The 22,580-nt window shown below is 50.4% G+C and overlaps 1 protein-coding gene across 2 annotated transcripts in view; it reads left to right on the forward strand.

Moving 5' to 3' along the window:
• The first annotated feature begins 325 nt into the window (after positions 1-325).
• The window catches only part of SLC66A2 (solute carrier family 66 member 2), a 41,310-nt gene continuing 19,055 nt past the window's right edge, over positions 326-22,580 (forward strand). Inside the window, exons 1-4 of one of the 2 annotated variants that reach the window (XM_055559690.1) lie at positions 326-412; positions 800-1,133; positions 5,777-5,910; positions 13,643-13,696. In XM_055559690.1, coding sequence (XP_055415665.1) covers positions 931-1,133; positions 5,777-5,910; positions 13,643-13,696 — 391 coding nt within the window. In that variant the 5' untranslated portion in view covers positions 326-412; positions 800-930. The remainder of the gene's footprint in view (positions 413-799; positions 1,134-5,776; positions 5,911-13,642; positions 13,697-22,580) is intronic. The other variant, XM_055559691.1, reaches the window with a different exon arrangement.

The raw sequence follows: 22,580 nt of genomic DNA on the forward strand, positions 1-22,580 counted from the left end.
CTACTGCCAGTTGTTTAGAACTTGAAACAAGATAGATTTTTGAAAGATTCTTTCTTTTGCCTGCTCAAAACGGACTTTGATTTCTCCCCCAGGCCTCGCGCTGACCCTTGGGGCGGCGACAGGACCCAGTCTACGCGGCCACCAGCTGCAGAACAGGCGGAGCCGGGCCACGTGAGCCCGTGGCCCAGAAGTGGCTTTGCCAGCCAACTGTTTCCTAACCTGGCCGATCCCTGACTTCGCCCGGGTCCCGCCCCACCTTGCCGGCTCTCTGGCTCGCACTAGGACTCCGCGGAAACTGTCCCGCCGCCGGGTGTGGGCGGGGCCACGTATTGTGACGTCACTCAGAGGCGGGGCCCGATGCGGGGACAGACGGACTGACAAGAGGACAGACTGCTAGGATCCCGCCGCAGGGGTGAGCCGGGAGGGGTCCGCGGAGCACGTGGACGCGGGTGCCTCGCCGAGTCTGCCCGGCCCGCGGCAGGGGTGCGGGGCGGCCCCGGCGGCGCGTCCACCTGGGCCGGGCCCCCCTCTCCTGGCTCTCTGATCCCCAGGCTGTGCGACCCCCACCCCGGGAACCGAGCCCCGACCCCGACGGCAAGTCCCTCTGCCGGCCCCAGGCTGGCGGCCCGCGCCTAGGTTCTCCCGCGGAACCCTGGGTGCGCGCCCGAGGAGGGGTCGTGCCCCGCGCGCGAGCCGGCGGTGCGCCCTGGGCGCGTCCTGGGCCTCGGGCCATGCGCGGGGCGCGGCTCCTCCGGGCGAGGTGGCCCGGCTGAGTCCTTACTTCTTTTCCTCTCTCCAGGCCCGCGGCGGAGGATGGTCCCGGGCGGCGGCGGCACGTGGGGGTGACAGCGCGCGCCGGGAGCCCGGGAGCGCGGAGGGCGCGCGGGCCGGGTGGACGTCAGTCAGCCGGCGGGCCGCCGGGCGAGCGGAATGGAAGCGGAAGGCTTGGGTTGGCTTCTGGTCCCGCTGCACCAGCTGGTTTCCTGGGGCGCAGCCGGTGCCATGGTCTTCGGAGGCGTGGTGCCATACATCCCGCAGTACCGGGACATCCGGCGGACTCAGAACGCCGAGGGCTTCTCCACCTACGTGTGTCTGGTGCTCCTGGTGGCCAATATCTTACGGATACTCTTCTGGTAGGTGGGGTGCCCCGCGCAGATGGCCTTCTCTTGTCTGCGTGAGGCCAGTGGGTGGAAGTGTCTGTACTTCCTGAGAAGGAGCTGTGAAACGATGAGACTATTTCCCAGGGAAAATGGTAGGAATGGAGAGAATCTCGCATAGTCTCAGATCTGCGTTTTCATTTCGTGTGGCTCCTACCTTCACAAGACACCCAGGGCCTTCTCTGTGGGGCTGGTCTAGGACTGGGGTCCCTGCCTTCAGGCATTTGCGTGCCATTTGGGGGCAGTGGAGAGAAAAGGAAGGGAGTTCATGAATACCAGTGACCGAAGGCGGTCAGCAGGAAGGACAAAGCACTGGCCACTGAAAGCTGTCAGGAGGGGCGTCTAAGCCAGACAGGAAGCAGGGCTCCCGGAGTCTGCCTTGAAGGGCCGCCTTTCCTGCCTTCTCTGTTGTTTGTGGGGTGTTTTTTTTTTTGTTTTTTTTTTTTTTAATAGTAAGTCAACTTTCTGGCTAGTACTTAAGGGACTGTCTTTTCTTGCTCCTCCCAGCCAGCTTCCTCTTACTGACATTTGCATTCTGGTAAGGAGTGGGATGTTATTTTTACAGCTGTTGAAGCCAGATGTAACTGGGAAGGTGCATTTTCAGAGGAAATGAGAAGAGGTCTCGCAGCCTCCTGATTTCAGTAAAACCCGAGACTGTCCTTCCTTCGGGAGGGTCCCAGGCCCTCTGTCAGCACAGACGGTAAGGGCAACTAGTACCAAGCTGGCGTCCGAGTGCTGCTTCTGGCTCCTGTTGACTTTTGGGTCACTGTTGGAGAAATCGAGCTTTCTTTCTAATTAATTTTAAGTCAGCCTTACTGGGGTAGGATTTACATTAAAGAAAAGCGCAATCTCACTTGTGTAGTTTGATGAGTTTTGGCCGATGTCCCCTCCGTGGTCATCAGGGTGTGAGTCCCCGGAGTCCAGAAATTCTCAGCTCCTTCACCTTCTGACGGCCTGGCCCCAGGCAGCCCTTGGGCACTCTCACTGTGTTTTTGCTCAGTGTGGGGTTTTAAAATGTGAGATAGTGAGTGACCCCTTCTTCCAGGAGAATTTGTCAGACCGTGAGCCCTGCCTTTGGGCCATCTACTTCTGAAGGAGGGGTCAGAGGTCACTTATCTTTTAACTTGTTTAGCACCAGTTGAAAAACTGCATTTTGAAGACTCTTCCTTTCTGCTTGGCTGAGGGCAGCACTCTCTCACTGCAGCAAGACGCCCCCCTTCCCTCTCTCGGCTGCTTGCCGCTGGGTCTGAGGGACACAGAAGCAGGGCCCCAGACTGCTGTCATGCCAACGCTCCAGCCCAGGCTCAGGCCAGCCAAGGTCCCCCAGGTTGGGAGCCGCACTTCCTTTAGGCAGGGGCAGATCTCCTTCAAACAGAGGAGGATTGAGCTGCCTCAACTGGCCTGTGTTGCTTCAGGGGTTCAATGGCTGCCCTGTGAACACACAGGATTGCCTTCAGCCAGGATCCCAGAAATCTGTGAGATCCTATGGGAAGAAGGGAGGGCTGGCAAGGGGTGCTGGTCTCTGCTCCAGTGTCCCTTTCACCTGGGAATGTACTTTCCCTGTATTTCACACCTGGCAGTACTTTGTAGTTCATGTGGTTAAGCCCAGCAGACAGGCCAGGCTTCGTCTACAACTTGTAATGAGTGGGCGCGTCTCTGCCCACCTGGTCCCAAGGTCTCTCTGCTCTGAGGGCAATGCCTATCACCCATTTCCTTCCTTTCTCTGGAGCCTCCAAAGCACCTACTCCTGGGTCCTCTCCAGGCTTCATAGGTTAACGGAGTCCCCTCCAGGCTTCATGGGTTAGCAGCGCATTTCATTTAACAGGTTTCTGAGGGTTTCCCATGAGCCAGACCCTGGGCCGATGCTGTAGGGTTAAAACTTTAGCAGCAATGCTGTGTGGGACGTACAGACACACATACGTGGGTTCTGGGTGGTGGGGAGGGACAGAGCTCAGGCCAGAGGCTCCGGGTGGGATGGAGCTGGGTCTGTGTAAGAACAGTGTGGACATAGAGGAAGTGAAGAGTGTAGTTCCCTAGAGGTTGCCGGGAAGGCAGTCCTAGAAACTCTTGTCTGCCTGGGAAGCCCCTGGGAAATTTCTAGCATGAGGCATGTGAGTGGCTCTGCAGGCCTGTTGGAGGCTGACCAAGCCACATAAACCCCAGGTTTCTGAAAGTCACGAGACTCTAATGCTTTCATTCCTATGATTCTTCCCATCCTTTTGCAGAACCAGCATTCAGCAGATCCTGCACAGTGCTGATGGACAGGACTTGGCATTTGTGTTGTCAGAAGCCAGAAGGACTGAGTGATTTTTGCAGAGAAGGGAGGGAGAGGCCCAGGGCACAGGGATGATGCTGCAGGGCCTCTGACCCAGGGCCTGATTCATCTGGGAGCTAGTTCTCCAGCCACACCCCTGTCTGATCAGAGAGATTGTAACACTGTACCAGAGGTGTGGTGACATTGTATTGGAGATGTAGTAAAATTGTATCCGAGACTCCAGGACACTGTATCACAGGGGTAGTGGCAAGCTGCTACTTGGGCAGAAGGCGTCCTGGTGGGAGCAGGAAATAGATACCCAGCTTCTCTTCCACTTGAGCTTTTCTTTGGGGCTTTGAAGGCACATCAGAGGTGTTCCTGGTGGAAACTTTTCTCAAGCTCTGTGAAACTTTGCACGTTTTCTGCAGTGTGTGTCTCCCTGGGAGCGACAGGTGTGTGCTGCACCCTGGGGGGAGGTGCTTGGACCAGCTCCCCTGAACCGGGCTCTCCTACCATCTGCATGAGAGGCTGTGCCAACTTCACTGTCAAGGCAGGAGAGGAGAAAGGGCTCTCTGACAATGTGCCAGCACAGACTGTAAGGGTTAAAGGGAGAAGTTTAACCCGCCCGATGAGTACCACATAGGGTCTATTTTAATGAGCTTTTAAAAATTACTAATGATGTTGAACTTTGTTTGTTTTGTCGCTTGTATATCTTTTGTGGGAAGTTGAGCTTTTTGAAATTTTGTGTCTTGTTTAGCTTGTCTTCACCCTAAAAGCAGTTAAATATTCACCTCTGCCACCACCCTTACTTCACTATAAATATCTCTCTTTACTGTAAATATTGAATTCACCTAGATTTGATTTTTTGGTGTGTGGTATAAGGTGAAGCACAAACCTTCATTTCTTCCCCAGTTTTCCTAGTCACTCATTGTTTCTGTTGAACAATTAAAAAAAAATGGAAGTGGCATTTATTACACAATGGCCCAAATCCCATGTCTTCAGTCTTGTAACTAACTAGAAGTGAAATACTAGACCGAAGTGTTCACTGTGAGGCCCACCTGCCCCAGTGCCCCCAGCCTGATATAGACCCTTCTATGTCTCCTCTTCTGGATTGTCTATGGGTCTGTCAGCCCCTGGGGTCAGCTAGGTAACCAGTGGGGGCTAGTTCCTAGAATTGGCTAGAAATGTCCTCAAACAGCCATAGGGCTTGAGGGTCTGTACTTTACAGAAGAGACGAAGCCCAGAGGTGGTGGGTCACAGCATGAGGGCCGGGGCAGCGTGGTGACTGCAGCCAGCCTGTGCAGAAGCACGTGTGTGGCCCAGCAGCAGCAGATCTCATGACCGCCTCCTTGAAGGGATGGGTGCAAGGGAGGGACCGGGGAGGTGGGCCACTGTCTGCCTGTCGCCTGGTTTCAGGGTCAGTTGGAGGGCCATCCAGGGCCTCCCGACTCTGATAGTTGGTATCAGCTCAGGTTTGGGAAATTGCTCGCAGTGGACTCTCTGCCCCAGAACAGCCAAGTAAGGACTGGGGCCTGGGCTTGCAGGGCACTGTGCCCAGGCCTCACCTTGGGGTGACGGGTTTGCAGGCTTGCAGTGGGCTGGATTGAATGTCCCAGCCCTCGTGGTTCTGGTGGCCACGTTTGAGACCCCCAGCTGGTATGGGGAGGGCAGTGCTGTGATCACCCCTTGGGGACTGAGGTCTTCTAATGGGCCCACTGGTGCCGGTCACTGGACTGTGGCTCTGGCCTTCAGGAATTTTTGGCTGAGGTGGTAAAATGCTCAACACAAAAGTCAGCAGGAAGGCCTGGGGTACTATAGCTGGGCGGGCTGGGGCTGGGAGAAGAGGGGGACATGGGGCTTCAGTGAGGGTCTGCCAAGCCTGCACCCATACCCTCGCTGACTTCACCTCTTCCCTCGTGAGGGGTGGGGGCCTGGTGCCCTGCTCTGCTCACACTTTGGACTGTGCTGGCCTGGAGACCCCTTCTCTTCAGGCAGGGGGCGGGGATGCTCTTGGTCCCAACTCTGGGATGCATCTTCCTGGGGAGGCAGGTGGTCTGGAGCCTGGGTGTCTCACCTGGTGGCAGCAGCGTCTCTGCAGGAGGGGGATGGATCCCTGGCTGGGCTTTTGCGGGGTGGGCGGTGTGCAGGAGGCCCACTCAGTCAGTCCAAGGCCTTGGGAAGGTCCCAGCGATTCCTGGGGAGGGGTGTGTGGCATGTCTCACTCCTGCACATGATCTCAGGCGTTTGTGGAGACCCGGGTCTGGCTGTCCAGGACTGGTCCGGGCCCTCCCATCCCGGCACTGTCTGACCAGCACACTGGACTCTGCCCGGTGCCTCCCTGATGCCACGGCGTGTTCCCCCGCAGGTTTGGGAGGCACTTCGAGTCGCCACTGCTCTGGCAGAGTGTCGTCATGATCCTGACCATGCTGCTCATGCTGAAGCTCTGCACCGAGGTCCGAGTGGCCAATGAGCTGAACCTGAAACGCCGGGTCTTTTCAGGTGGGTGACTGGCAGCTTCGGGGAGAAAGCCCGGTAACTCCAGGAGTGGCATCAGCCGAGCTCCCGGGGAGAGGCTGGGCTGCCCTCGCCCAGTGGCCTCCAGGCAGTCACGGTCTTACCAAGTGGTGCTGGCGTCTGTCATGGCAGCCGTGTTCTCCATCAGTGACTGACTCGACAGCATATCCATGAAGCTGGGACTTGGGCAAGTGATCAGCTCTCTTAACGTGCCCTTGGCTGTGGCCATGGTCACACTGGACCCTCATCGGGCAGGGGGTGGTACTGCTGGTCTGTTTCTGGCTTGATAGGCTGGAGACAGACGTTCCCTGGGGAGGCGCGTTTATCTCTGACCTTGTGTGTGTGGCTTGTGCTCTTCGCACAGCCTCTCCGTTTTTGTCTTCCTCCTGAGTCAACTGGAATCAGTTATGTACCTTGTTAAACATTCACCTGGCATCATGCTTTGTGGGCTTTGGATGGGCACACAGGGTCCATGAGCTCAGGTTGGCGAATCCCATGCTCAACCCACGTGCATTTTTTGGCAGCTTAGAAAATAGAAGATACTGCTCCTGATTTTGCCTTTTCCTTTGACAGTGTTCGTTCCAAGCTGATGTTCTGTGTTTGACCAAGTGGGCTGGTGGGCTTCTCTCTGCAGGGGGTTCGGTGCTGCACTTCTTTTGTCTAATGACTGAATCTAAGACAGTTCTCGCTTTGATTTCATCTGAGGCTGTGTGTGCTCAGTCTCAGTTGCTGCTTAGAGAAGCATATTCTCCGGAGTTTGTTTAGTTCTGGGACTCCTGTGGACTGCACTCCTGCCCCGCTCTTTTTCTTTTTCCTAATGGTTATTTTCTTTCACTTTGAGTGAATCATTTCCTCTTGTGTAGCTTCTGCTTTTAGTGTGAGTCTATGTAGAAAATGGGTCGGCCTCCAGCTCCAGTGAGTAGCCTGGACTGCTGAGTGTCGCTTAGGCTGTAAAGGTGATCAGCACTGCCTGTTTCTGCTGCTTCTCCCCATTAGCACCGTCTTCCCCGCTGTGACTTGGGAACGCTCACCCGAGGTGGTGCTGACCGTGCTGCTGCCGGTGCCCAGGAAGCAGGGCTCCTGTATTGCGGATCCCTTACCAGGGAAGAGCTGCAGCTTAGTTTCCTCTGAGACAAGGGCGTCTGTGATATGTGCCCCTTGAACCTCGCCTATAAGGGGTGCAGGATCTCACGGCCGACCACAGACTGGGCCGTGTGGGTGGTTAGCGCGATCGTCCTCACCAGGTGGGGGAAGGCCTGGGGAGACATCGGTGCCCTGGTGGCTTAGCGCACTGAGCCTCAGGCTCTGCAGCAGTGACCTTGTTAGAAGCCGTGTGTGGGCCATGATGACACAGGCACAGCAGGCACTGGGGCCCCCGCGTCACGCAGTGAACTCAGAATTTAACACTTAATGGCAGCTCACGGGCGTTGGCCGGTGTGCTAGTGGGCGTCCTCGGCTCTGGGGGAGGGGAGGGCTGTGGCTCCTGACCCCTGGGCCCAGCACAGACTCAGGGAGGGTTGTCTCCTAACCTTTGCCCACACCAGCTAAGAGTTTGAGAATTCAGTACTCGAATCCAGGGTGATTTACATATTTTTGTGTCCACTGTTTAAGAGATACTTAAGTCCCCGCGTCCTCCTAGGGAAGCTTTTAATGAGTATGTGGGTTTATTTCCTCTAATCTGCCAGAAGCAGGCTGTGAAAACGCCAAGTGGTTTGGGTTGGGAAGCTCTGCAGCCCATGGGCCTCTGTCCTGTGCTTTCCCCACCCCGTGGCCCCCTCCACCTGGCAGGTGGCCAGCTTCCGCTTCCGGAATGTGTCAGCCAGGGTTGTGAGGGTGCCTCCGGCCCCGGGAGGCAGACTTCCAGGGGAACTGACCATGCACATTAAAATAACTCAGGAGGAGAGTCTGAGGAGCCCAACTTCAGCTATAGGACAGTCAGGCAGCCTGAAAAAAAGCTTGAATGTTTTCCAGCCATCTTTTATAAAAGTTTTCAGTTCTGAAGGTCACCCATTCAACTTGAAAGTTACAATTAAAGAAACATGAGTGGTATTAGGGAGAAAAAGCAGGTTACTTAGAAAAATATCTAATTTGTTATCTGATGAACGACACCTGCTCAGTAGACATTTTGGGGGAGACAGGACACAACACAAAAGTCAAATGCTCTCCACCCCACTGCCCAGAGGTGACTGCTTGGAACCTTGTGGTGTTTTTCCCCAAGTTTTTCTTTTTCAGTCTCCTATTACAAGATTGGGATCATTTCAAAATTAGGATCAAATGTTTTAAAACCTCTCATTCCACAGAAGCTTTTCAGTGCCCTTGTGTGCAGTGGAGGCAGGACCCAGAGGGGTGGGTTCCCCTTTCAGAATGTCCAAGATGGGGCAGCATTCACGGAGGCCACGTGTTTCAGGGAGAAATTGGCTGGAGATGCTAATATAAACCTGCTGTTTAACTGTGAACCAGGAGTGGAGTGTGGTGTCTGTCTTGACAGTGCGGTGTTTTTCCCTTTTCACTTTTTATTGTGGAGAATTTCAAACATGTAGAAGTGGGAGAGCAGCATATGGTGCTCTGTGTGGGGCCGTGACAGCCTCCGACCATTTTCCAGAGCCCGTGCACATCCTCTTCCTGCGGTTGCTGAAGCAAATCCTCGATACAGGCCATTTGTAGATGGTCTGTAACATGTCTTTAAAAGATAAGACTTTAAGAAAGCATGACACAATATCATCATTCCATAAGAAGCCCGTTCTTCCTTATTATCAAACCACCATCTGTGTGAGTTTCCAGCTGTCTCTTGTGTTTCCTAAGTGTTTGGCCAGTTTGTTTCCTTAGATCAAGATCCAGTTATGGGCCACAAACTGTGATTGGTCGGTGTCTTTTTGTTGTTGCAGTTTGTCTTCTTAATCTATATGGGGGTGCATGCTAAGTCCCTTCAGTCATGTCTGACTCTTTGTGACCTCATGGACGGTAACCCACCAGGCTCCTGTCCATGGGATTCTCCAGGCCAGGATACTGGAGTGGTTTGCCATGCCCTCCTCCAGGGGATCTTCCTGACCCAGGGATCTAACCTCTGTCTCTTATGTCTCCTGCATTGGCAGGTGGGTTCTTTACCACTGGTGCCACCTGGGAAGCCCTTTTAATCTGTTCACTTCAGTTCAGTTCAGTCGCTTAGTCATGTCCGATTTTTTGCGACCCCATGAATTGCAGCATGCCAGGCCTCCCTGTCCATCACCAACTCCCGGAGTTCACTCACACTCACGCCCATCAAGTCAGTGATGCCATCCAGCCATCTCATCCTCTGTCGTCCCCTTCTTCTCCTGCCCCCAATCCCTCCCAGCATCAGAGTCTTTTCCAATGAGTCAACTCTTCGCATGAGGTGGCCAAAGTACTGGAGTTTCAGCTTTAGCATCATTCCTTCCAAAGAAATCCCAGGGCTGATCTCCTTCAGAATGGACTGGTTGGATCTCCTTGCAGTCCAAGGGACTCTCAAGAGTTCTCCAACACCACAGTTCAAAAGTATCAATTCTTCGGTTCTCAGCTTTCTTCACAGTCTAATTCTCACATCCATACATGACCACAGGAAAAACCATAGCCTTGACTAGACGGACCTTTGTGGCAAAGTAATGTCTCTGATTTTGAATATGCTATCTAGGTTGGACATAACTTTCCTTCCAAGGAGTAAGCGTCTTTTAATTTCATGGCTGCAGTCACCATCTGCAGTGATTTTGGAGCCCAGAAAAATAAAGTCAGCCACTGTTTCCATGTTTCCCCATCTATTTCCCATGAAGTGATGATCTGTAGTTCTCCCTAAATCCCCTTTGTCCTTTGAACTTATCTGTTGTTTGTTCTATGTTGTGCGCTTCGTGCCCAGCACAGGGTCAGCGAACCGCCAGCAGCACTTGGAGCGACAGGGCTGCAGAATCTGCACAGAATCAGGCTGCTGAACCAGGGCTGTGTGGGCTGCCCTGTGAAGAACATTCTGCAAGGTGATTCGATCCAGGTCTGCCCTTTAGATTCTACAGGACTGTTGTGCTCTTCCTCCAGGAGGCATGCCTAGCAGCTGGCCTCTCTGGAGGGTGGCAGCCAGGGGGGCCCAGGGCCCAGACCCGACAGTCTGTTCCGGCTGCCCAGCACCCCACTCTACTGTCCCTGCCCCTCTAGAAGTACTTCCCCGTGAATGCTACTCAGCCTTTCAACAGTTTGATGTATAAAGGAGAGGCAGGTGAATGCTCACTTGTTGTTGAGTCACTAAGTCAGGTCCGACTCTGTGACCCCATGGACTGCAGCACGACAGGCTCTTCTGTCCTTCAGTACCTCCCAGAGTTTGCTCAAAGTCATGTCCATTGAGTCGGTGATACCATCCAACCATCTCATCCTCTGTCATCCCCTTCTCCTGCCCTCAGTCTTTCCCAGCATCAAGGTCTTTTCTAACAAATTGGCCCTTCGCATCAGGTGGCCAAGTATTGGAGCTTCAGCATAAGTCCTTCCAATGAGTATTCAGGGGTGATTTCCATATTTATCTTTATTTACTTTTCAAAATCAGTTCCCAGTACCTTGCAGTGGTGAGCGTGTTTGTTTTACTTTACCCCATGATTCACGTGACGGAAGTCCCATTGCCCACTGTGGCCAGCTACCTGCCTCAGACCCTCTGCTGCTGGCTCTTGCCCCTGGCATGGTGGTCCCCTGGACTGCGGACCTTGCTGTGACAAGATGCTCTGACCTCGATGTCCAGTTTCCTGCCCCAGACCTGGTCTGGACATGGCCTTGGAGGCCCCAGTCCGGGCCCCTGGGACAGCTGTTGGATCGGGGTTCTTTGGGGCCCCAGTGGGTGGGGCAGGGAGGTTTCCAGGAGGTGGAGTGCCGTTCTCAGCTCGCTTCCCTCTCAGCTCTCGGCGGGTGCTGTCTTGAGGTCGTGCCAACAGCGAGGCTGCTAAGTTGTTTAAATGGGGTCCTCAGGGTCACACATCTCTCCTGCCAGATGCCTGTGTCGTGCAGTCACTAGAAACAGCGAGTGCCTCCCAGTGAGTGGGCCACCAGCCGGATACCCGAGTGAGTTCAGTTGAGATTTGCCCCAAGTCTCAGCACTCTGGTGGAGGTGGCTGGGAGGTAGAGGGGGTGGGCTGACTGCGGAAGAGGACAGGGGTCCTTGTGAGCTGATGAAAGCCCTAGAGTTCTGTAGTGGTGGTGGTGGCAGGCTCTGGGAACGCACTAAACACACTCGAAGTGTGAATTCTTATGGTATGTAGTCACAGCTTAGTCCAGCGGGAAGAAAATGTTGGGTGGGGAGAGTCACATACCATCCCGAGAATGAAAGCTGAGGCTCCCCCTTCCCAGGAGGATGCTTATCCACAGACTGTTCTGCATTTTCAGGGGCTCCTTTGTGTCCTTGGACCTCAGGGTACAATCCTGCCTCGGTCCAGCCCACTGCCCGGTGCTGATCTAGTGTCTTCTGTTCCTGTGTTGCTGGACCACCATGAACACACCTCCTCGTGGGCCCTGGGCCCCCTACCTCTCCGCGGCAGCTGTTGTCCACCTCCGCCCCCTCCCACACGTAGCCCCCATGTGGTCTCTCCAAGGCGCCCCCAGCAGTGAGTCTCAAACCGTGATGAGGACCAGAGTGCCCGGGGCATTTGCAGAGCTGCCTCTTGTCTGTCAAGCACCGTCCTGTCCTCTGGCCGCCCCAGGGCTGACTGTCCTGTCTCAGCCCTGCTGAAACTTCAGCTTAGTCGTCTCTGGCTCCTATCTCTGTGGCTGCTCGACAGGTGGGCCCCAAATTTGGGGGCAGGAAAGGACATTTTCACCCCAGACTCTGCAGTTTGGGCTGTTTGCTCTCTCACTGTCTCTTGCCCCTGTTTGTCCTCCCCATGTCTTCCTCTGTTTTTGGATCTCTCTGTCTCTCTTTGCCTCTCCCACCCTCTCTCCCCCTCTCTGTTTTTCTCTTTACTCCTCACTCTTGTGTCTACGTGGTGCTGACCGTCGGTTGGACCTCAGCTGGGCTCTGCTGGAATGCTCCCATGTGGGCTCCTCATGAGAACTGGCCTTCCTCAAACTGTGGAGCCATGTTTCAACAGGAGTGTCTGGGAAGAACCGGGTGGACACTGCATCTTTTTAAAGATCTGGTCTTGGAAATCACACAGCATTGCTTCTGCCGACCTGCACCTCAGGCCCGCCCTGAGTCAAGGGGACAGGGGCCCTCCTCCTAGTGGGGGGGTGCAGGCTCTGAGGGCAGTGTGGTCTGGAAGTGTTGCAGTCGTTTCTGCAGCTTGGTGCCTGGTGTGTCTTCAGTACAGATCTGTGGGGGCACATGATCACAAAACATTGCCAGTGTCTCTCGGCTTCAGAGCGCCCTTTCCTCCATCTGTCCTACATGAAGGTGTTTTTCTAAAACGTAGATCTGATTGTGTTGCTTTCCAGCCGAAAAACCTCAGGTAGCTTGACGCTGTGCACAGGATGTGACCTTCCCACCCAGCTTGCTGCTGGCCGCCCTGACCAGGGTGTGTGTCTGGCTGACCCCAAGCCCTGCACCTGGCCATGCCCGGTGGTTCTGCAGGGCAGGTGTGAAGCTCTGCTTGTCAGCTCAGCGGGATCAGGCCGGGAGAGAGAAGGGCAGCTTTGTGTCCAAGACCATAAGTGGCTGAGTGGAACGCCCTGTCCTGTAGCCTACCCCCCTTCCCTCTTTTGGTACTTTGATCTTTAGAGGAGGTGCCCATTAATGGTGAACCTGGTCTAAATCAAAGACAGAACCAAAAAGCTGGGAGAATCTGACCAGCTCTGGGGACTCAGAACCCAGAAGGTCCAGAAGAGGGTGTTGGAAGGGAGGCGGGGTAAGGAGAGGAGACAGTGGTTCCTGTTGGTTTATGAACCATCCCTTCCATCCCCCCAGCTCTTCCCTGAGCAGTATCAGCTGTCCCTGGGTCTAGGCAGAAAGGCTGGTATTTGCTTTTAGCTGATTACTTGAAAAATTTCCAGTTTGGGGTAGTTTCCATTGCCTAGTGCAGACCCATGACCTTTGCTCCTGCCTTTGCTTCTGACCTCAGTGACTGACCCCCATCCCCAGCTCCACTTGCAGGTAGAAACCCCCTGGAGGAGCTCTGGTGGTCTTCAGGGCCTCTGGTCAGTCCGTTGTTGTCCTGGGGTGGCCCAGTCTAAGGAAGCCTCAGGTGGGGCGGGGGCGAGTGGGAAGGCAAGGTGGCTGGCAGTGGAATCTATCACTGGGTCCTTCCTGGGCCACCACTGGGGGCAGCTGCCAGCCCTGCTCCCTGACTTGATGTGATGTCCAAGGGCGGGCAGGTTCACATGCTGAACTAGCTGTCTGCTCAAGGTGGGTGTTGTGTTGAGTGCCCTCGGGAAACAGCTTTGTTCTGAAGAGTCTGGACCCTGGGACAGCTGTCTTGTAGCCAGGGTTTGTGTCCAGATGAGTTTCCGGGGGAAGTGGAAGGTAGGGTCTGCTGTATCTCGTCAGCACCTCCGACCTTAGAAATTAAGTGAGATTTGGTGACGTTTCATTTTTTTCCTCTGTCCCAGGGACTTATTTTGAAAGAGGACAGGTTTGGAGAACAATAGTTCACAAAGTGGATTTCCTAATGCACAGAAACCAAAAGCTTGTCTTTCTGTTCCATTTTTTTTTTAAAGAAATGCAACAAGGACTTACCAGTGTTAAAATTGGTCTGTTTTTGTCTCTTCTTCCTTTCTGTTTTCTCTCTCTTTCTCTTTTTAAATGTAGCTGCAGATAATAAAGATGGAGAAGTCAGAGTCCCCCCTGGGCGGTCCTTTCTGGGTATGTACCACGCTGCATGTGCCACCCCTGGAGCACCGGGTCCGTTTCCTGCTCTGCAGCTCTGTCCGTCTCTGTCTCCACTCACACCTGTGCCTCATCCTCTCCTTGCATGGGCATCACCCGCCCCGCGTGGCTGCATCTCCAGCCAGCTAACCAACACAGCCTGCTGTTTTCAAGCATGAAGTAACCACTAGAAGCCTACCCATATTCTGTGTGTGTTAACGGGGAGGGATGCAGAGAGGTAAAAAGAAAGACATGAATTCTGTTTGTTAAGCTTATTCCAAAGTATTTTATTCTTTTTGATTCTGTGGTAAATGGAATTGTTTTCTTAATTTTCACTTTGGGTTGTTCATTGTTACTTTGTAGAAATAGAATTGATTCTCACATATCGATCTTGGGACCTGCAGCTTTGCTGAACTCATTCATTCTAATAGCTTTTTAATGGATAGTTGAGGATTTTCTATATGCAAGATTATGTCATCCACAGATAGAGAGTTTTACTCCTTCTTCTCCAATCTGGAAACTTTTTATTTCTTTTCTTGACTAATTACTGTGGCCAGAAGTGGGAGAGTAGATGTAGATGTGCTTGTCTGGTTACTGGTCATAGTGAGAGAGCATTTCTTTCTTGATATTGAGTATGGTGTTGGCTACAGATTTTACAGAGATGCCCTATATTAGGTTAAGCAAGTGCCCTTCTGTTCTGAGTTTGTTTTCATCATGAAAAGATATTTGAATTTGTCAAATGCTTTTTGTGTCTATTGAGGTGATCATGTGGTTTTTGTCATTTATTCTACTCATTACAGTACATTATGTTGATGGAGTTTTGTATGTTGAACCAACCTTGCATTCTTAGGATGAATCTCATCTGATCATGATTTATAATGCTTTTTATAAGTTACTAGATTTGGTTTGCTACTGTTAGGTTCCTTAGGTTCCTTAGTTTCCTTTTTTTTTTTTCCCTTCTTCATATGATAACTGATTTTAGTATCAGGATAGAACTGGTCTTATGAAATAAGTTGGAAATGGGAAGAGGAAGTGTTCCTTCCTCTTCTATTTTTAAAAAGAATTTGTGAAGAATTGCTATTAATTCTTTATTAATTAAAAGTGTTTTAATTGAAATATATTTGACAGGTAAATTAAAGGTACGTGTTGACACATTTATATACTGTGATATAATAGCCAAGTAGTGGTAATGAGTACCTATAACACATTACATATTTACCATTTTTTTTAATGGTTGGATGATCACTTTTAGTCTCCTAGCAAGTTTGATGGTTGGAACAATCACTTTTCATCTCCTAGCAAGTCTGATGGTTGGATGATCACTTTTGTCTTCTGGCAAGTCTGATGGTTGGATGATCACTTTTGTCTTCTGGCAAGTCTGATGGTTGGATGATCATTTTTAGTCTCTTGGCAAGTCTGATGGTTGGATGATCACTTTTAGTCTCTTGGCAAGTCTGGTGGTTACGACTGTACTCACCGTGCAGTGCATCAGATCCAGGGGCTTCTTCAGCACTTGCTTCAGGTTTATCGGTTCTTCCGAGTGTTTGGTAGGATCAGGCAGTGAAACCAATCTGGGCTTGTGCTTTCTATGGAAAGTTTAAAAGGACTAATTCAGTCTTTTACTTGTAAATCTATTCTTACTTTCTATTTCTTCCTGAGTTAGTTTCAAGAGAAATTCTTTCTTGGAATTTGTCCAGTTAATCTGTTATTTGTTGGCATATATTGTTTTTATAATCATTTTTGATTTCTGTAAAGTTAGTGGTAATGATCTCTCTTTAATTCTTTTTTTTTTTTTCTCTTTAATTCTTGACATCAGTAATTCGAGTCCCCTCTCTCTCTCTCCATCTTGTTTTGTTTCTTGCAGCTAAAGGTTCATGCATTTAATTGATTTTTTTCAAAGAGCCAACTTTTGGTTTTGTTGGTATTTTTCTATTGTTTTTCTAGTCCCTAGTTTATTTCCACTTTAGTGTTTATAATCTCTTTCCTTCTGCTTGTTTTGGGTTTAGTTCTTCTTCTTTTTTTTTTTTTTTTACTTGTTAAGCTATAAGGTTAATTTATGGATTTGAGATATTTCTTCTTTTTTTATTGACATATAGTTGATCATCTTTTTTAATATAACTTTTAGCCATAATTTCTTTGTAAGTAATGTATTCACTGCATCCTGTAAGTTTTGGTATGTTTTCATTGGCCTTAAAATATTTTTAAATTTCTTTCAGGATTTCTTCTTTGACTCCTTTGTTACTTATGAGTGTGTTGTTTAATTTCCACATATATTAATGAATCCCCAGATTTCCTTCTGTTATTGATTTCTAGGGGTTTCCCAGGTGGCACTAGTGATAAAGAACACACCTACCAATGAAGGAGACCTAAGAGATGCCAGTTTAGTCCCTGGGTCAGGAGGATCTCCTGGAGAAGAGCGTGGCAGCCCACTCCAGTATTCTTGCCTGGAGACTCCCATGGACAGAGGAGCCTGGAGGGCTGTAGTCCATAGAGTCGCAAAGAGCTGGACACCACTGAAACGACTTAGCCTGCATGCATAGCACACATGCATTGATTTCTAATTTAATTCCATTGTAGTTGGAGAAAATATTTTGTATCATTCCAGTCATTTTAAATTGAGGCTTGTTTGATGGCTTGGCCAATGGTCTCTCCTGGAGAACGTTCCATGTGCACTTGTGAATGATGTATGTTCTACTCTTCAGGTGGGGTAGAGGAGCGTCTGGCTAGGTTTTGTAGTGTTTTCAGCTCTTCTCTTTCCTTATTCCTCTGTCTAGTTGTTACGTCAGTTACTAAAAATGTGTATTGAAATCTCCAACTACCTTATTTGTTTCTCTTTTCACTTCTGTCAGTTTTTGCTCTTTATATTTTGGAGCACTGTTGTTAGGTGTGTATGTTTATAGTTTTATCTTACTGATAGATTGGCCCTTTTATCATCATAAAATTTTCCTTTATTTCTAGTAATCGTTTTGTTTTAAAGTCTGTTTTTTTCTGATAGTAGTATAGCCACTGTAGATCTCCTGTGATTGCTGTTTGTATGGTATATCTTTTTCCGTTGTACTTTTGACTTATTTTTTATATCTTTGAATCTAAAGTATGTCTCCTGTAGAAAGCATATGCTGCTGCTGCTAAGTTGCTTCAGTCGTGTCCGACTCTGTGCGACCCCATAGACGGCAGCCCACCAGGCTCCCCCGTCCCTGGGATTCTCCAGGCAAGAACACTGGAGTGCGTTGCCATTGCCTTCGTAGAAAGCATATAGTGGATCTTTAAAAAAATTCATCTGGCAGTTCTGGCCTTTGATTAGATTGTTTACTTCACTCACATTTCATGTCACTATGTTTGGATTTACACTCGCCATTTCACTTTCTGCTTTCTGTCCTCCCATCTGCCCTAACCTCCCCCTGTTCCTTCTTTACTACTTTCTTTTGTATTAAGTAAACACTTTTAGGGTAATATTTTAATTCCTTTTGTAAGCCTTAAATATATATATAGACACATATGTGTATATAATAGTATACTACATTGTATCATGTTATATTATTTGCTTGGTGTTTGACTCGAACATCAAAGCTTATGATATGCATCTTACCAAAATCTACTTTAAATTTATACTAACTTGATTTTTAATTAAAAGAGAAAAAGAGAAGAAGTATGCACTTTTACTGCCTTTTACCTACATGATCACCATTACCTATACTTTTTGTTTTTTCTCAAGTAGATTATAATTACTACCTGAGGTCCCTTTCTTTCAGAATGAATAATTTATTTTTAGTATTCCCTATAAGATGGGTATGCTAACAAGAAATTCTCTCAGATCTTTTTTATATGGAAATGTCTTTGTTTTGCCCTTTTTAAAAAAATGTTTTGTGGGAATTCCCTGGTGGTCCAGTGGTTAGGACTCTGCTCTCACTGCCTAGGGCCTGGAACCTGGGTTCAGTTCTTAATCAAGGAGCTAAGATCCCATAAGCTGTATGGCCAGGAAAAAAAAGTTTTGCTGAATGTAAGAATTTTGGTGGACAGGGCTTTTTTTTTTTTTTTTTTTTTTTGCTGCATTTCAAGTGTGTTTTTCATTTTCTCTTGCTAATTTCTCTTTCAGCCATGCCATATGACTTACGGGATCTTGGTTCCCTAATCAGGGATTAAACCTGAGCCCTCGGCAGTGAGAGTGTGGAGTCCTGCTGGACTACCACTGGACTGCCAGGGAAGTCCTTCTCTTGCTGATTTCAAGAGTTTCTCCTTTGGCATTCAGCAGGTTGACTATGATATGTGAGGGTGTGGATCCCTTTGCGTTATCCTTTTTGGAATTTGTTAAGCTGCTTGGGCGTGCAGACTGATATTTTCGTCATATCTGGAGTCTTCAGCCATCATGTCTTTGGCTGTTTCCCTCTCCTTCTCCCCTCCTCTCCTCGTGTGTACACGCCACATACTTGTGCACTGACTGCTGTCCCGTGTGTCTCTGAGGTCTTGTTCAGTTTTCGGAATTCTGTTTTCTCGTTCTGATTGCATGATCTTTATCAATCTGCCCTCAAGTTTGCTGATTTCTTCTGCCAGGTCAGCTCTGCTGTTGTGCACCAAGATTGTGTCTTTTGACCTCAGTTTCTGGACTTTGCAATTCCAGAATTTTCATTTGGTTCTTTTTAGTAATTTCTTCCTCTTTATTGATATTCTCTATTTAATGAGGCATTGTCAATATACTTCCTTTAATTCTGTTTTACAAAACATTTATTTATTTGTGGCTGCACCGGCTCTTCGTTGCTTGTGCGGGCTTCACACTGCGGTGGCTTGCCTAGTCGTGAAGTGCAGACTCAGCAGTTATGGTGCACGGGCTTAGTTGCTTTGTGGCATGTGGGATCTTCCCTGATCAGGGATTGAACCCGTGTCCTGTGCATTGGCAGGCCAGTTCTTATCCACTGAACCACCAGGGAAGCCTTTCCTTCTATTCTTTATGTGTGGTTTCCTTTAATTTTTTTTTAAATCAAACGTTTACGGACTGCTTTGAAGTCTTTTCTGCCAAGTCTAATGATTTTTCTGTCTCTTAAAAAGTAATTTGTTTCCTTTTTTTCCTTCTCTGTATGGGCCACTTGCCATACTTTGTTGAAAACTGGCTATTTTAGATAAAATACTGTAGCAACTCCAGATACCGGCCCCACTGTGCTTGGGGCTTGTTTGCTTGTCTCTGTGTTTAGTGACCTGGCCTAAGGGTGCCAGGACCTGACCTTGACTCTCCTTTGTCCCCTGTTAAGCTTCTGGGGAGGGGTGGGGTCTGACACTCTGATCAGTAGCTGCTTGCTCTGTTGATTTTGACAATAGCCTCAGGCACGTGGGGACCCACCCCATCCCTGCTGCTGGAGTTCCTGTGCCACTGTGTCCGCGGTCGCTCGCGCGCGCGCGTTCCCCGGAGCGGCAGGGCGGGCCGGCCACACGGGGGCGCGCGGGCCACGCGGCCTGGATCGAGGGTCCCTTGGGCGGAGCCGGGTGTCCGAAGTTAACTGGGTGTCGGCCTGATGGGTGGGGCAGGCGCGAGGATAGGGGGCGGCTGCGGCCCGGGGCGGCCGTACTCCACCCCCCGGAGGCGGGAGGCGTGCGGGTCTGACCCACAGCCTGCCCGGCGACAGCAACCAGGCCTCCGCATCCACCCCGCCGCCGGCCGGACCAGGCGCCCGGGTCAGAGGTCCGGCCGACCCCAGACCCTTTCTCTTTGTGATGTGTCCTCACGATCTGAGAGCCTGAAGCTGCCCACTGAGACTGGCCAAGGGGTTGTGATTTTTTAAAAGTTGGCTCCGCGGAGCTGCGCTTTCCTGCAGCAGAGCCCACGTAGGGGAGCCCTCCGGACCGTCCCTGGGGGCGCAGGGGCCCAGGCCAGCCGCGTGCATCCTCACTGGACCCTGGGCCTGGGGCAGGTCACCGTCGCTGACCCGGGGTGCCCGCTCATTCGCTGGTCCTGGTTTTCTCTGGCGAGGAAAGCGGCAGGCCGAGCGCAGCATCCCCAGGTGGCCGGGTGGCTGGAGCTGCTGCTGGAATCGCCCTGATCCAGGGCAGAAAGGGCGGTCACCCTCTCTCGAGGCCGCTGCTCTCTCCGGCATCATTGGTGGCCGGTCTATACTGTTTGAGACTAAATCTCTTACATAGTCGTTTGGAGAATAAAAATACAATTCGATAGGACATCAAGTCCTTCTTGCCACTAGGACGCAAGCTCCTGGTGCAGATTCTTCAGATAGCAAATGGCTTCTTAACTCAGAAGTGATTGGACTGAGCAGGGAAGGAATGGCTTTGTGGATCCAGGGAGCCTCAGACCTTCCGCCAGCCAGGTGGGGATTTCTCCACGTTTACATAATTGGGAAGCTTCTGGGATGTGCTGGTCACCACCAGGCATCTTTAGCGGCAGCTCAGGGGCAGGCGAGCTGGGTGGATTGGAGGCCCTGTGCTGATTGGCCCCCATGTGGGCCTGGGACCTTCTTTCAGCTCCGAGTGCCTTGCCATCCAGACTTGCCCTTTGGGGCCACTGACTGGAAACCACATCCGGGGAGAAAGCACATCCCTCTTGAGCTGGGGGCTTGCCAGGGGAGTGAGGGGAGGTGATTTGTATTAACACCTCAGCTCTCGTGCGCATCCTCCTCTCGGCGTTCTGCCTGTGTCCCTGTTCTCCGAGCACCATCCGCTCATGTACAGAGTGGGATCCAGTGGCCCAGGAGGAAGGTGTCACCTGAGTGGCTCTGTTTCAGAAGTAGGGTGCCAGCCCACCCCTGTGCCTGGTCTAGAATCAGTTTTGAGAGGGAGTCCAGACCATTCTTCTTTCTTAGCTTATTTCAAAAATTATTAATAAAAAAATCTTTGATGTAGGAATCCCTAAAAAAGTATAAGAAATTCTTGATTCTTCTGATTACAGATCAGCGATCTATACATTTTATTAGCATCTTGTGTTCTTCTAACTTTTTCTGACTAAACTCTGCAAGTCTCACTTCATGCTTTCTGTATCTACCCAGTGTTATCCTCAGCCGACATTTTTGTTTATGTAATTTCCTGCTTTTTTCCTACTGCTGCTTGTTTTAACTCACCACATCAGTTACAGTTAATGGGTAGAAGGGTCATTAAATGTCTTTTAAATTGTCCAGGATTCAAATGATAGCACCTCAAACTTAAAGTTTGAAAGAACTATTTTTATCTTTAGTATTAGAGAATACATTCTCTAAAGTGAATATGTATGTCTGTATACAATTTGAAAGTGTACAGTTCATTGGTTTTTAGTACATTCACGGTGTTGTGCGGTGACCACCACCATGTCATTACACAATGTTTCCATCAGCCCAAAACAGACCCCACACTGCCCAGTTGCCTTACCCCGAGCCCTGGTAACCACTGATCTGCTTTCTGTCTCTGTTTTGCTTATTCTGGACACATCATGTGAGGGAATAATACAGACTTTTGTGTCTGAATTCTTTCACTGAGCTTGTTTTTTCAAGATTCTTCCAGGTGGTAGCCTGTGTTAGTACTTCATTCCTTTTTAAGGCTGAGTAATATTCCACTGTGTGGCCGGACCACATTTTGTTTATCCATGTGTCCAGTGATGGACATTTGGGTTGTTTCTTGTTTTGAATAGTCCTGCTGTGAATAATCATGGGAAGTTTTCACGTGAACAAGAAGGTTTTCAGTTCTTTGGGGCATTTACATAGATATAGAGTTGCTGGGCTGTGTGGTAACTCCACATTTCATCATTTGAGGAACTGCTGGACTGCCTTTTAAAGTGGCTGCACCATTTTAAATTCCTATCAGCTGTGTATGAAGTTCCCAGTTTCTCCACATCCTCATCAAGCCTTTCTATTTTCCTTTTCACTTTTGCCATCGTAGTAACTATGAAGTGATATCTCATTATGGTTTTGACTTGAGTTCCTTACAATTCGTGGTGTTGAGCATCTTTTCATGTGCTTGTTCGCTATTTGTGTGTCTTTAGAGAAATATTTATTTGGGTCCTTATCATTTTTTAATTGGGTTGTTTGTCTTATTGTTGTAAATCATATATATTCAAAAGGAATGTGTACTTCTCCCCTGGGAGTTGTAAGTGGTGCTCGTTTTGTAGACTGTCAGGCTTTGGTGTCCTGCGGAGCCTCTCTTGGTCCTGTCCCTGCAGCGCTTATGCTTCCTCTCCCAGCCTCTCTGTACCGGCCGTGGTTGGATGACTCAGGTCCTCAGGAGCACTTGGGTGTGGCCCCCCAGGGTTGCCTGGTCCTTGGCCCGTGCACTGAGGATGTGTTGAGAGCATGTCCCTTAGGGGTGTCCTTAGCTACTTGCAAGTCCAGGAGGCAGAGAGGTGGATGGGCTCCAGCAGTGTTCCCTCCCAGCTCTGTGACCTGGAGGAAGCCCGTCCGGAGGCAGCTGGGTTCTCTGTCGCGGGGTGTGGAGGCCCTCAAGGATGCTGGTGGTTGCCACTGCCCTGGGCTGTGACGAGGCGGGGTTGGGACGCTGGCAATTCCCTTGTGTGAGGACACAGGGCCCGTCCTTGCACCTGAGGGAGCCCAAGTGGCAGAGATGGTCAGGGAGACCCAGGAGGGCCTTAACCAGGAAGCCAACCCCTTCTTTGCCCCAGAGAACTGTCAGATAAAGCCACGCCAGGTCTCATCCAGCCCATGTGCAGCTCTCGAGACTCAGCCATGAGGGTGGGCTTCCCGAGACAGAGGGCCTGTCCCCCTGCCCTTGCTCCTCAGGCCCCTCTGAACTCCCTGTCCACTCAAGCAGCTCTGTTTCCTTTTAGCAGCTTTACTGAGGTCTGATCAGCATGCAATGAGTGCATCAAAGTGTGAAGCTCTGGTCAGTTTGGGCCTGTGTACAACCTTCGCCCAGACCAAGACAGTGAACATGCTGGTCATCCCACAGTTTTCCTCTTTGTGAC

The sequence above is a fragment of the Bubalus kerabau genome, chromosome 21 (genome assembly GCF_029407905.1).
Source record: "Bubalus kerabau isolate K-KA32 ecotype Philippines breed swamp buffalo chromosome 21, PCC_UOA_SB_1v2, whole genome shotgun sequence".
Taxonomy (NCBI): Eukaryota; Metazoa; Chordata; class Mammalia; order Artiodactyla; family Bovidae; genus Bubalus; species Bubalus kerabau.